This window comes from Epargyreus clarus, unplaced genomic scaffold (assembly GCF_041222505.1).
Source record: "Epargyreus clarus isolate Ecla_fem2 unplaced genomic scaffold, WU_Ecla_fem_2.2 ptg000023l, whole genome shotgun sequence".
In the NCBI taxonomy this organism is placed as follows: domain Eukaryota; kingdom Metazoa; phylum Arthropoda; class Insecta; order Lepidoptera; family Hesperiidae; genus Epargyreus; species Epargyreus clarus.
Genome location: NW_027332230.1, coordinates 2,660,882 through 2,673,976, shown reverse-complemented (window position 1 = coordinate 2,673,976; position 13,095 = coordinate 2,660,882). Strand labels below are relative to the sequence as shown.

Sequence of the window (13,095 nt, the reverse complement as noted above, 5' to 3'; positions counted from 1 at the left end):
GCCTATTATTGCATTTCGATTATTCAGTACTCTCTCGATGAAAAGATGAACATTTTTTGATCGATTTAGAATTAGTGACTACTGTATTTAGAATTTTTACGATGGCATTTGACTTACTTAAAACTAGACAATGTCGGATTTCGGAATTTGTTAGGATAGATTCATCATCAATAACGGGCGATAAAGGATAAATACTAAATAGTGGAATAATGTAAGTGAATTTAAAGGCGCAGCAATGCGTGAGTGTACAGTTTGTAATATTTATTTATTTAATTATTACATAATTCACAGCTCTTAAAATCATACAAATACATTTCTTATATAGTATTTCTTACAGCCAATTACGGATTTACATTTTTTTAAATCATAACAGCACGAATAAGGGTTTTATAAATAGGTATTAATATATATAAATACAGGTATAAATACTATAATTATAATTAATTAATTTCAAAGATAAACACACACATATGAATAATAATTTATATACTAAAGATGTTAATTATAATTTATATACTAATAATATGTATATTTCAATTGTACGTTTACTTAGTCACTAATATGGAGATTATTAAGGACTTTATGTACCTCTTTTTTAAAACTATTTTTACTTGTATGGAAAATGTCTATTGTGTAAAATCTTTTATTATAACTTTTTTGTTATCTAATGACGAGTGAATTTTGTGCATAATTACTTCTGGTCTGAGCGACATCGAATAAATTTCTTCCCGCGTGCCTTGTACGCTTTTTTGGAACATTAAAACTTAAAAATTTTGATAGGAAAGCTTGACAGTCTATAATAGTAGTATAAGTATCGGTAGTAACAATTTGGGAATCGCTTGGCATATCAAACCTTACTTAATTACATTGCTTATTCATACAAGGTCATAGGCATGCTTTTGTAATGATTTCAACTGAACAAAGCAAAGGCTTATGTTTTCATAAATATTTAAGCCTTATGACATGGCATTGTCTTTTACTAAGTACTTTTTTTTTTGTATATATAAAGTACCAAGTGAATAATACGGTACTTTATATTAATTACAATCTAGCCTAATTGCAGAGTAATGAGTAATTCTACGCTAACTTAAACTGCTAAATAATCATATAATGAAGGTAGCGTCCTCTGACACTGCACTTCTTTGTCTTATCAAATAAAGGAGTAGACACATTGTTCTTGTGTTCTATAATGTTCACTTATCACTATTTCACTAACACTACACTGTGTCATGTCACTAACTCAAAGGGTTTAGCCATTTTGAGTCTTCTCACTAGGTCTTTTACTACTAGCATTAAGATTTGTACTCCTTATCATTTGAAAGAAAATATTAAATTTTATAATCGTAAGTTGTAATATTGTTCGATGTTTATATATAAAAAATGAATTTTTGTCTGTATGTTCTTTATATAATCGTAAACTATGTCATTTGATCTATGCGACAATCTTTAGCAAAGTTGTTGTGCATGAGCCCATGAAGGTTTCTAAGTTGATACGATTCATTTTCGACAGATGGTGCCACTGTTACTCCAATAAAGGTACACATTTTTGGTTAAATGTATGTCATGTTTGTTATTAAAACGGGCAAAGCCGCGGGCTCTACTAGTGTTTTTTTTAAATAACTACAAAACTCTGCAATGTAAGTTGCCAAGCTATCGCGCAAGAGTGCGTGAGTTTATAACCCGGAATAAACAATACAGATTCGAGATTTGGTGAGCAAAATTTATTTATTCATACAAAACCTCAGCTTAGTACAACTTGCGTGCCAACAACTAGTCACGTGGAGTAAAGATTTTTTGAGAAAGGAAAGTTAATTGAAATTGAAACCAAAACATTTTTTATTGGTTAGAGATATTATTCCCTATCCCTTTTGCAGGATAAAGTTTGACGTACTCTTCTACTTTATAAGGATTTCCTATGCAAAATTTTATATCTGGAAATCAGATACTGTCAGATTGTATTACTCGCAACCATGCTTCGCACGCTAGCAAAGCATAGATGTCTACATTTGTATTCTTGTCCTGATATCTTTAAGCTGTTGCGGCAAGCTTGTATTAATTAACATTATATCAATCAACAATCATACTCATACTTCAACTAATTTATAAAAAACTCAACGAATTACACACCTTCCTTCCCCTTCGTCCATTGGTCTTGCGAAAAATGATCTGTGCCACTTCTTAGTAAACTCAAGTAAATAAAAAATAAAGTTTCAGAAAAACAAATATGTCTGTTCTTTTTCAAACTGTTCGTTGTCCAAACCAGTGTTAAAAGTCCTGACAATTTGTTTCGAGTACTCAGGGTGGCGCTAATATGCGCCGGGACGCTCTGGTTGGTCCTGTAGGTACAGTTCAGCTCTTTTCCTCCTTCAATTCTTGTTATGCGCCAAGATGGGCGCACCTTCTCGCACCAAATCTGAGACTCAAGTATACGAAGGCACGCAAGCTGCTTCACACGAATTCGTGCGATAGCCCCATATCGGCATGACTCTGGACTAATCAGGGCATAAGCGGGGATACACGTGTAGGTAGGTACAACTAGATTCTAGATTATCCTTCTTGGCCATTTTGAGAAATAATACTACATATTTAAAATTTTACTCGAATTTCATTCGAAGATTTTGTCCCCTCTAAAGCTGTGTTTAGGTACAACGGTAACGACATTATCCTGAATTTAAATGAATGTTTGCTCATTTTAAAAGGTTTATTAGAATTCCTATACCGTCCCTCAGTGAGCGCTACTTTAAAACAACATATGTTTTGAACCGTAATGGTCGTTTCGTACAATTTTAATATACCTGTGCCTGGCCTGTGCTGTGACAGTAACAAATATGTATTTTCAATTAGTTAAGATAAGTTAAGATATGTAGATGATCAACATGAAAATAAAAATAATTGGAATATAAAAATGGTTATTATGGGTTTATATTAGGTGAACATTTCTAATTTCGGTGAATTTATGAATGTACATAAGAATAGGGTTAACGATGCGATAGAAACTGCAAAAGTATTGATAGCCTGTGCTATATTAACCTCAGTTTAAACGATAATTAAATTTATATGTGTATATAAATTTGAGTACTTTTATACGTAGAGTAAATTTTGACGTAATTCCAAAGTCCTAAGGCCTCCTAGCCCACTCTTAAACGACTGTCTTTAAAGTTTGAAGTGTACTCAATTATGCACTCAGGTTTACGAGGCCTTTCCGAGTAACTGACTTCATAAGTTGGGAAGCACTTGTACCTTAGTAGCGTTAGCATAAAGTAAAACGATATAGATTATACATTGTAATATGACACGCAGTCACTGCTAGTAAGTGGTCATTGCCACCTATTGACATTTATAATCGATTGGTGACCTGAGCTCACTAGGGACATGTTGGAATGCCTCATGAACTGTGTTTTATCGAATCCCTCAAAGTCCAAACCAGAACACAGCAGCGCTACTATATAGACCACTACTATAGGTGGTCTAAAAAGGCAGTACCAGTAGGGGTCGACCGGGGAAGTGCCATTGCCACATTTTAATTAATTCAATTAATTAATAACACTTTTCAATTAATTAATATTAAGCAGTCAAGTTTTGTTTTTATAATATTTTACGTATAAAATTGTACCAGACAATATATCTCAAAAACATTTATTCATCATCATCATCCTCATCAACCCATAACTGTCCCACTGCTGGGCACGGGTCTCCTCTCAGAATGAGAAGGGTTAGGCCATAGTCCACCGCGCTGGCCAAGTACGTATTGGTAGACTTTATATACCTTTGATATTTTTTTTTATATAAATCTCTCAGATGTGAAAGGTTTGCTCACGATGTTTTCCTTCACAGTTTAAGCAAGTGATAATTAATTTCTAATACGCACATAACTTTGAAAAATCAGAGGTGCGTGCCTGGGATTTGAACCAAAAGAAACGCCGAGTTTCTTAACCATTAGGCTATCACTGCTTATTTATTACAAGCTTTTATTTGTATTAAACTTGTTAGTTCGTATATAAGTAGGCGAGGGTAAAATTTTCCAACTACATATTTTTTAAATGAATCAACCCGAGCCGATTGAGATAAAATTTTGCACGCCTATGGTTTAGATGACAGAGCATGATTAGATTAGTGACGTCATTTAAAGTCTAATGTCGCGGATCTCACAATATGTTGCACTAATAATTTATTTTAAAAAGGCTTTTTTTTCATAAATATAAATTTATTGCTTTTGGATATAACATCCTCTATGTATAAAGTAAAAACTCGTATAGATGTAGGATTCGTAGGTATACGTATAATTCGCGAAGATAACATATGCGTTCCTGATCTTGATGTTATAAGCCGATTATATCTGTGGTATGTGTGTAAGATAATCTTATCAGCTTTGAGTTATTAACATATTTAGTCACAAACTCGTAATTAACCAGGTTTGTGCACAATATTGTAAAGCAATTGATAGAACACTTTGTGGTTTCACTCCGAAGGCACCGCCGCCACATCTATTTCTACGTAATAACAGCAGTGTTAAGTGCTGCTGTGTTCCTATTTAAAGAGTATGGTAAGGGAGACATACTTATCCTAGGTGTTCCAACTTACTCCTCAAGATCAGCAATTGATCTGTAGTCAACCTTAGGTAAAGTTATATTATCGGGAGTAGGTAGTCCATGGGCGTCAGTAGCCACTTACCATCAGGTGAACTAAACTCCATTCTATTAATAACGTGCTTAGCTACAAGTTGTTCAAGTATCCAGTGAGCAGGGAGACTAAATAAAACACTTTTACTTCATATAAATTACACGTGCCTTGTCAATTATTATACTTATTTTTGATATTCTTGACACTAGCTTACGTCCTACACTAGCCGTTAGATTTAAAAGTAGATTAACTTCATGTATATGTAATAAGTAAAATAAGGCGTCTAGTTGGACCTTATAATCCGTCGAATGATGAAGGTTAACTTCATACTAGCTGTAAGCTCCATATGCCAAAAAGGTTGAACCCTTTGTGGTTTGAATGCACTATCGTTACTCCTATATTTGCATTTAACAGTTAAGCGCTGCTGGATTCTCGTGTGAAGGGTGTGGTAAGAGACATTACACAAAGCATTACAATTTATTCTTAAGGGGTGGCAATGCAACTGTGGACGACCTCAGATAGAGGTAAAGAGCTATCAATGCCTATTATTGATGTCGAAGGCTTTTATTTACTAAAACTAAAATAAAATTTCGATTTCCGAGTTTGCCTTCGTATATTATTTGTATAGGCCAACTCAAAAGGGGAATTAACATTTTATGAGTGAATCAATAAATGGATCTTATAAATATTAAATTGGTTTATCAACTGAAAATTTACTTTTGTCGTTCTATCGTTAGTGATTACAGCTCATGGGTTTCCTTTCAGTATGGGAGGAGTTAGACCACCATACTGGCTAGGTGTTGGTAGACTTCACATACCGTTGAGAACGTTTTAGGGTTTCGTACGTCGAAGTGAGTAAACGGAAACCTTATAGGATCCCTGTTATATCTTAGGTCCTACAACTCGACACTCCGCTGAATGGCAAATTTCTGCAAGTTTACTAACTAGCACTTGACCAGTATTTTTAATGAACTCACTCACTGTTTTCACTGTTTCTACCCGCTGAAATTTTGATGACCTTAGAGGAGATGAAAAATATGAGCCAACGAGACCTTATCAGTCAACAAATACGAAATCAAAAAATATTTCATATTATCTTTTAATAAATTGACCGTTATCATTTGTCGTTCTTTGTTCTTTGTTCTGTGTTGTTGTGTAGTTATATTTATAATATGATTTTATCACATTTTCCGTTAAACGATATCAACCATCCCATATTCGTGGACTACCTAGCTTTTAAATTTGGCTACCTTGGAAAACGTTTTATAGTTTAAACCTATACCTTGTTAGTTGTTTACTAGGTCGAACGATTCGACAGGGCAGAGTATTTGGCAGGGCGTGAATGATGGTAGAAGGAGTATGGATCGACCGGGGAGGTACTATCGTCACATCTATTTCTACCATGAAGCAGTTTTTGCGTTTCTGATGTTTGCTTTAAGTAGAATTTTTTTTCGTATGTAGTTGGCAACACGTGTCCATTGCTGACAGTGACTTACCCAGGTGATCTGCATGCTCGTTTGCTACTATTTAATATTATAACAACTGTATTTTTTAAAATTTAATCTCATAACTTGCAGCAACTACTGTAAAATATTAAGCTCTGTCGTAGAGACAGTATCAATTTATAAGGTTTTCAAGTGTAACTACGAAATTCTAAGACAAAATTGACCCTTAGATCAATCAAGTCTTCGTTCTAATTATGCCAAATGATAGTGTGGTGTCCAAGATTTAGTCTAGTTTAGTAAATTTAGATAGGTTAGGTTTGCTAAATTTACAGCAAATAGTAAGTTAACTGCATAGTTAGTTATACATACATATATAATAAAATTCTCGTGTCACAATGTTTGTTGCCGTACTCCGAACCGGCTTTACCGTTTTGCACAAAATTTTATATGCATATTCAGTAGGTCTGAGAATCGGTTACTATCTATTTTTCATACCCCTAAATGATAAGGGTTGTTCACCCTTAACATTTTTTTATTTATATGGCAACACAACGTTTGCCGGGTCAGCTAGTATCTACATATATAACAAAGCATTTCTATAATATTTTATTTCTGTTTTAAGATATTTATTTCATTGTTGTTGGATTTGTTTTATTTCCTTTTCAGTGAATTAATGTAAATCAGTCAGTCAGTCAGTGAAAAAATGTGGTATTTATTCACAATTTACAAGCAGACACAATATTGTTTCAAAATAGGAAATAACCACATCCTATAAAGTAATAATTATAGTTAATTGTTTAATGGTCGAAATGGAACTTACTTCTAGTAATAAATAAGAAAAACAAGGATAACAATAAGTGTTTGATTACAATTTAAAATGCTAAAACATTTTACCCCATATCAAATGCATTTAGATTTAAAAAATGTCTAACTGAATTTCCTCAACGCAATTTATTTACCTTAAAACAATAATATTAAAGAAATGTAAACAGGTTTTCCACTTCGTTTAAACCGCCACTGTTTCCTATTCGTTAGATACGGATATCGTGAGAATAACAAACTGGAAGCGGTACAACGTTCGTGACAAACGAACCGTATCGCCGCAACCGAAGGGGTTGTTCCAAAATTGACCCAAAGCGCCACTTACCATTAAAACAGGTGACAATCCAAAACAAAATGCACAAGCGCTTCAATCCCATACGCCTGCCTCCCTTGCGCCGCGCCATTTCACTTAAACTTTATAAGCACAATCCCACAAAACACTAATCACTTTATTTCAGAGAATTTTCAAGGTTATATCGAGTGACGTAACATAAAGTTCGCGGCACTACGAGTCTCCGTCGACGCGACCACCCGCAACGAAGCGATGCGTACAACTGATGGTTAAAGCTCGCTAAAGCTAGTGGGGGGAGGATATCAGATCAAATGTTTTGTATCTCCATACGGCTACTTCCCTTTACCGTAAACACATATTTGACCAATTTTCGCGCCAATGACCGATTGTTCCATTATTGCTGTCGAATATATCGTTTAGTTCTGATTTATTTTGTTTCTTGTAGCAGCGATTATTCTAATTGAATGCTTTTATATATTACGAATTTTGAAGAACCAGTTAATTTGGTTCCCCCTATATTTGACACGTTAACTATTTCATAATTAGCTTTAATTTTAAATTGTTCAACTTGCCAATTTCGATTTGATTGTTCATTTTTAGGGCGCTTTTCCTGCCACGCTTGTTTACATGCGTCTCACAGTAAAATACCACTCGTATGCTATTGCCGCATAGAACTCTAATTTATTTATTACTAGTTTTAGCCCGCGGCTTCGCCCGCGTTTAAAAGAAAATAATATGACATACTAACACACATAAAACTGAAAATTCGTATCTTCATTGGAATGGCATGGTCTTCAATTTCAGAAATAGAAAAACAATAAAATTAATATATATTATGTTACTTTTACCGTACATAAAATACTTAATATTATTATTGTGTTCATCAAAATTATACGAGGCAAAAAGTTGGATAGCTTTGATTAAACTTTAATGTCAGTGTCGACAGACTTGAAACGAGAATGAACTGAGATTTATTTTCAATGTTTTCACAATGTCATCAAACTATCTGAGTACAGAATCATTTATATAAAATGAAGATGAAGATAAAATAATATTTTGCAGTTACAAAAGATTAAAGGTAACATTGAAAGGTGATAAACCTTTATCACGATTTGCGAAATTTACTACATGTATTTTTAGTTACCTATTATTTTTTAAGTATTACATTTTGAAATAAAAAATACAACAGCTGTAAAGGACGATGTACATTAAATTCGTTGAAGTAAGCTCGTGAGTCCGTGTACACCGACAAAGTACGATGTGAATCTCTGAAATATGAGGAATGTTTATATTCTTAGAGCAATGATGATTCCACATACTTAAATAAATAATTAAACTACGGCGAAAATAACTGGTGTTTCATTTGCAAAATTATATTACTTAACCACAACATTAATAGCAGATATTTAAAATAAACCATTTCGCAACCATCGCAGTCGAAATAACAATAACGAATAATAACGTTATAGAATTAATCCAATTTTGCATATTAATAATAACATTAACGAATAAGCTGTACCGTCTAGACTAAATAATAATATAAAATATAAATAGAGGCTTTGAGCAGCTCATTAAAAACAAATAACTGTCCTTATAGTGAAAAGGTCCCGCGGAATATGAAACGTATAATCTTGATGTACATTATAATAACGTCGAAAAATACTATGTTATGTATGTATTGTTAGGAATGTATTCATATTATTTTATTATAGTATTACTTTAATTAATTATTTTGTGTTATTTTCAAGTTTAATAATTGTTTATGATAATGAGTTCTCAGGTCTTTATATATGTCTTTGAAGGTGGTAGAACCCTTTATGGTTCGTTCGTATGGTGTGGTAAGGGAGACAGACTTTTTCGAGGCGTTTCAGCTTAGTCCTCAGGGGTAGCGGCGCATCTGTGGCCGACCTCAGGTAGGAATATATATTCTATCTGGGGTTGATTACAGATGTCCATGGGCGGCAGTAGCCGCTTACCATCAGGTGGACTGCATGCTCGTCTGCTACTCTTATATTAAAAAAAAAACCTGGCTAGTGCGATTGTATGACTTAGCATAAAAAATAAAAATAACGTGTTTTCACGTTTGAGATGTATTTTTAGCGGGAATAATAAAAATTGTAAATTGGTCAAGTACATACTTTTATTTTTACAATATTTTCAAATTAGTTAAAACCGATTAGAAGCGTTACACTGTAATTTAAACATGACACGACCTAAAACTCACGGTGACTCCTATTGGACCAATGTAATAATAAGCCTAATACAAGTCGCACCCGGACGGTTCCAACCACAAAAATTTTAATTTTCATTATTATTGCCACCAATGTAGTACATGCATTGAGAAAATTTGAACAGTCTACCTATTACGGTTCGATAGATAAAGCAAAAACGTCGAAATATAGCGGTTTCTTGTATGACGAACTGCAAATTATTTTTATTTTTTTATCTTAGTATTTGTTGTTATAGCCACCACCATTATACATACTATGTAATTTTTTCAATTTATGTGTCTATCTATTACGGTTCATGAGAAAGAGCCCTGTGACAGCCGAAAAGACAACGGACGCTTAGTAATAGAGTACCGTTTTTACCCTTTGGGTACGGTACGCTAAAAATTCAAAAACATTTCACTGTAATCTTTTATATGTTTTTTCTTTGTTTTAACCTGTTTTTGTAAGAGTTCAAACTAGGTTGAGCCAATATTGACTGGGCTTTCATATTGAAAGATATTATATTACGTGACTTTTATCGCGAAACATAGAAACAGCTAAAACACTGGCAAATATAACATGACTTTCAAAGTCCAATATAGTAAACAATATAGAACAAAGCAAATAACTGCACTATTCTGTTGAAGTATTATCGTCACTATAGTAAAACAAAACACAAATATTTCGACGAACAATATTGAAATAGCATAGAACGGTATATTCCATTGAAAGACGAGATAAATAAAGCTCCTAAAAATATGAAAGATTTTACAGCACATAAAATTTGCGTTTTTTGAAACATACATAATAAGGTTTGATAAAAGTGGGCTTTCGGATTTCGTTTTTAAATTATAAAGTACTAGCTGACCCGGCAAACTTTGTACCGCCTCAAAATTTATTGATCAAATATATTTCATATAAAATATAGCCTATTTTACTCGTAGATAATGTAGCTTTCGAATGGTGAAAGAATTTTTAAAATCGGTCCAGTAGTTTTTTGAGCCTATTCATTATAACCATACAAACAAACAAAGTTTTCCTGTTTATAATATTAGTCAAGTTATTTTTAAATTATATTTAATACTAAAAATGTCATGCGGTATACTGTTTTCGGTAGTAACGCGTCCATGCGGTAACGGCCGCGTTGTTATATTAAAAAAATATATTAATCATTAAATTTAAAATAAATGCATTTTTATGTGCTATAATATCCTTGATATACATTTTCCATACGTCATTCTGAATCAAGTGATCTTTCTCTCATATTTTTAAGAGCTGTATATCTATTTTTCACGTTTTTCAACTTGACTTGACTACAATATTTCGTTATATGGAAACTATTATGTACCACTTCATTAAAGAAAGACAAATAACCACACATAATGTAACATGTCTAAATGATTAGTTCACCACTGAAGAAGCGAAACAAAGAATATATACTGCCGAATAAACAGACGAAGCTTTTGTAATTTGCAAACCCGTCGCTTCGTAGGTAGAAATGAGTCGCTAACATTACGCCAAAGAAAAACATGGCGCTGCCGATTTTATAACGATAATGTCGTCGAATACCACTGAACTCGTATTAAAGTCGTCGGGAATGGTTGAAGTTTCGGAGATTCCATGTTAGGCCTTTGATATCGGGAATTCGACTGAAGCCAACTGAAGTTAAGGACTTTGGGGTTTACTACTGAATTTGTGAACTTTTATGAACATCGAAAGATACTCGGGTGCTGAATAAATTTTCTTGTTCCAGTTATTGTTCCTCCTGGCATATCCCCGGCTCTGAATTGAATATATATTTGATCACCCTTTGAGAATGTTCTTGAGAAGTTTGGTTTCTTATTTGTGTAAAATACTTTTGATCTTTAACTACCAAACAGACTACAACAGTACTTATTATGTACAACGTCTCGCGGCTTTTGTCACATTTCTTTTTATATATAGTAAGATTAGGACTAAGCAATTGAAACTATCCCGTTAATAAAGAATAGTTTATTCGCAAAACCTAAAATGCTAATTTATTACCACCATCTTACTACAGTATTAACTGACGAATAAGAAAAAATATTTAAATTAAATCACAATCAATGAAGATATCGCATAACATAGTCAACAAAAAAAAATAAAAAATGTACTTATTTTTTGTAGTTGTTTTAAAAACTAGAAAGTGCAATTTACGTTTAATCTCAGATACAGACATGTACAAGCAATAAAATATATTATTTGGCTTTGATATAATATAGGTCATTGGATTTCGCCCAAACCAAGAGATAGATAGTGTATAAGTTTGCAAACTAAGTTCTTGTTTTAATTATTCAAGCATCCATTACTGTTTGGTAAGAAATTTCAACAATTTGCGTAGTTGAAAATTATTATGGATTGAACCTCAAGTCTGGTAAATACATAAGTTTCGTATAGTGGTTTATTTCATTGGTAAGAGGTAGCCTATTTAATAAAAGTCTAAGGGACTCTAGGAATTATTGGTCAAAGTTCAATTACATCATTTGAAAATAAAATAAATACTGTATGGTAATTAAATTCACCGCTACTACGAGTAATTTGCAAAGTTCCCAAAATTTGACCCATTATCAATTTTTGTTGTAATAAAAACCATTATAAAAATTATATGACATGTAAATATACTGCTCTTAATAGCAAGATTCTTAGCTTAAATGTAACGTGTGACAGTTATGTGCACAGGAATGAAATACTGTTGACCCCCATCACGTAAACTACACTCAAAGTAAAACTGTAGCAGGGTCGAATTCTCAACGATGCTCCATTAAACATGTCATTGTATTTTATGTGGGATTCCCCAGATAGCATGGATAGAAAATTGAATGTATACATCCATCTATCTTTTTTATTTTTCTTCTTTGTTTACTCTTAATAAAATGGTAGCTGAATAAATGAACGAGAAATCAAACACGTTTTCAAGGACCATCATAAAGTAGAATAACGTTACGTTTCTCAGTTAAGGTACCTTGAAAAATATTTATTTTTCAAAGTTCCTTAACAATTCTTAACCAGTTTACATTTGAATATCATAAAAATGCAAATGTATTATATATTTACCGAATTGTATTACCTAATTTGTATATTAATGCAGTTAAAGATAAAAGACGTAGAGAGCTGGTTATTTTAAATTTTAGAAATTAATGGATATTTCGGAAACAATGATACTCTTACTGGTTTTTTTTATCTAAGAGATCAACCCATAACCTACATTATGGTACATAACCTGGTACATGCTAATACCGATTAACCTAAAATGTATTATATTATTTTTACAATCTAAAGTAAAGATCTATCGATCGTTTTTATTACTTAGGGTCTACATATTTTTATGGCCTGTATATAAGATGTCACGGGTACAACTAATAGAGTAATAAAAGCTTTCCGCTCAATATCCTGGTTCTATTGGCGAAAAGAAACATTGCGGTCAGCAGTATGTAGTATCTGGATATTTCATGTTTGTTTTCATACTAACCTGGTAGCAAATATTATACAAAGCTTGATTGATTCTTGAATATTCATGCTTCTAGTTTTATATACAACGAAGTTAAAGGGGGTCCATAAATGGCCTGAGTTGCATCGAGAAAAGAATGATACGGCCGGCGGTGCCACTTATGTTGGCTCGACTTGGGGGGGCATGGCCGTGCCCCGGATAGTACAAGTATTTTAAATCTCAAACAAACAGAAATAC

General features: G+C 33.0%; 1 protein-coding gene across 1 annotated transcript in view; it reads right to left on the bottom strand.

Moving 5' to 3' along the window:
• Positions 1 to 7,415, bottom strand: part of LOC140751876 (uncharacterized) — an 89,133-nt gene extending 81,718 nt beyond the window's left edge. Inside the window, exon 1 of the mRNA XM_073085966.1 lies at positions 7,213 to 7,415. Within this exon, the coding sequence (XP_072942067.1) occupies positions 7,213 to 7,291 (79 nt within the window). The 5' untranslated portion in view covers positions 7,292 to 7,415. The remainder of the gene's footprint in view (positions 1 to 7,212) is intronic.
• Between the last annotated feature and the right edge of the window lie 5,680 nt (positions 7,416 to 13,095).